Source organism: Lucilia cuprina, unplaced genomic scaffold (assembly GCF_022045245.1).
Source record: "Lucilia cuprina isolate Lc7/37 unplaced genomic scaffold, ASM2204524v1 Scaffold_7076, whole genome shotgun sequence".
Taxonomy (NCBI): Eukaryota; Metazoa; Arthropoda; class Insecta; order Diptera; family Calliphoridae; genus Lucilia; species Lucilia cuprina.
In genome coordinates, this window is record NW_025812014.1 from 1 (window position 1) to 2,306 (window position 2,306).

The window sequence follows — 2,306 nt, forward strand, 5'->3', positions numbered from 1 at the left end:
GACTATAGACTAGACTATAGACTAGACTATAGACTAGACTATAGACTAGACTATAGACTAGACTATAGACTAGACTATAGACTAGACTGTAGACTAGACTATAAACTATACTATAGACTAAACTATAGACTAGACTATAAACTATATTTTAGATTAGACTATATGGTATAAACTAGACTATAGAGTAGACTGTAGTCGAGTCTAGTCTACAGTCTGTTCTATAATCTAGTCTATAGTCTTGTTTATAGTCTATAGTCTAGTCTATAGTCTAGTCTAAAGTCTAGTCTATAGTCTAGTAGTTTATGGTTTTATTTCTTATCTAGTTTAAACATATAGTATAATTTATATTGTAGTCTATAGCGTGCCGTAACTTCTGCGATTTTTTTCGTTACAAAATTAAAACTTTACATCAAAAAGAATTTTTTTTATATATTTTTTGAAAGATTTTTTTATGAAAATTGTTAGTAAAAAACATTAATTTTGTTATAGGTATTTTTTTAATTTTTATTTTCCTTTCATAAACAGCATCAGACACATTTCATTTTTTTACTTATTTTTGCTTCATAATGAATTATTTATTTATTGGTTTATTTTTTTTTTACATAATTGTGGTAGTTTTTTTACAAATTTAATTTAAAATTACTTCTATACAAAAAAATACATTAAAATATGTTTTATATATACAACAACATATACAGACATATAAATTATATACAAAAGTATTTTGAAACAAGAAAAAGTTATTTTTTTGATTTGATAAAAAATAGTTTATTATCGTTTTTAATTTTTGCCTTAAATATGTTGGAGAGTTTGTGGTAGAATCCTTTAAAGGCAAATAAATTTTATTGAAATTTAAATTTGTACTTTTTTTTGTTGAGGAGAACATAAAATCTTTTTACAACCCAGGAGTTTAGAAACTTATTTATGTGTGTAAATGTGTGTTGTGTGTGTGTGTATTATTTTAAAAGAAATTTATAATTTAATAAAATAATTTCTGTCTAAAGTTAAGATTTGCTAAATTTACTAAAAATATGTACATTGATAGTTTCACTTGTTTTGTTTAAAACTTTATATAGTTTTAATAGTTTCAAATAGTTTTAATAAAATTAAATTTATCTTTTAACATGTGCCACAATTTTTTATAACATTTATCACACATTTTACTAAACTAATTTTTTTTTAATTTTATTATAAAAATATTTAATACTTTAAGGAACCAAGGAGTTTGACATAAGGAAATGTTTCTTTTCCGCAACAAAACTCCTTTTACAAATACTTACAATTTACAATAAAAATGACAACATTACACTAACACAAATATTGTGTAAATTTATGTTTGGAAATGTATTGAAATCTGTTAAGTCTGAGTCTGTGTGTAAGTGTAAAAGTTAGTTTTAAATAAAATTTTACAATATAGTATCGGCCTTTAAGACCACAGTCATTGTACCTCACCTCTTATCATTAAGTATAACACCACTTTGAGCTACAGCAGTGGCTGCAGTTAAACGACCATTATCCACTCCTAAACCTCCACCAACACCACCACCACCACCTTTATTAACTCCTAAACCACTATTGCTATTGCCATTGTGCTGATGTTGCATAGTGGATTGACGACGATGTGAATGATGATTATAAGCACTTAAACGTCCCAAACCATTTGTATTGTTGTTGCTATTAAAACTTCCTCCCCCTATTCCACCACCACCACCACCACCACCACCACCACCACCACCACTACCACCACCTGTACAATGTGCATTATTCAAGTGTACAGAAGCACGATTATAATTGGTTGTACTCCTCATTGACATATTGACAATGCTGGTGTCCATCATTCCAGTGGCAGTTGAGTGTTGCCTTAGACGTGTTTGTCTTTTGACACAAAAACAGCAGAGATATTGATTGAAATGTGCACGAAATGCTCCCGATACACAATATAATGCCACAGGATTTACGCATGAATTGAGAAAACTAAAATATTTGCATAGATTTTGTTCGGTGTGGGAAAGGGGGTTAATTGAAAAGAGAAAGAGAAAATAGAAATCAATTATTACCTCAACAAAGAGCATTAAATTAAACTACGAAATTTATTAATTCAATTGGAATTTAAATTAATAGGAAAAACGGAAATGAAAGAGATAATTAAAAGCATGTTTTTTGTTGAAGTGTTGTTGCTATAAAAAAACTGCTAATCAGTTCTAGTTCTGCTCTAGTTCTGTTCTAGTTCTATTCTAGTTCTGTTCTAGTTCTGTTCTAGTTCTGTTCTAGTTCTGTTCTAGTTCTGTTCTAGTTCTGTTCTAGTT

At 28.2% G+C, this 2,306-nt stretch overlaps 1 protein-coding gene across 1 annotated transcript; it reads right to left on the bottom strand.

Moving 5' to 3' along the window:
- Positions 1-1,452: 1,452 nt before the first annotated feature.
- Positions 1,453-1,814, bottom strand: LOC124421233 (putative glycine-rich cell wall structural protein 1; the record flags this gene model as incomplete). Its single annotated transcript, XM_046956103.1, has 1 exon — positions 1,453-1,814. A coding segment is annotated over exon 1 (362 nt), but the record flags the coding sequence as incomplete, so codon positions are not given.
- Positions 1,815-2,306: the final 492 nt, after the last annotated feature.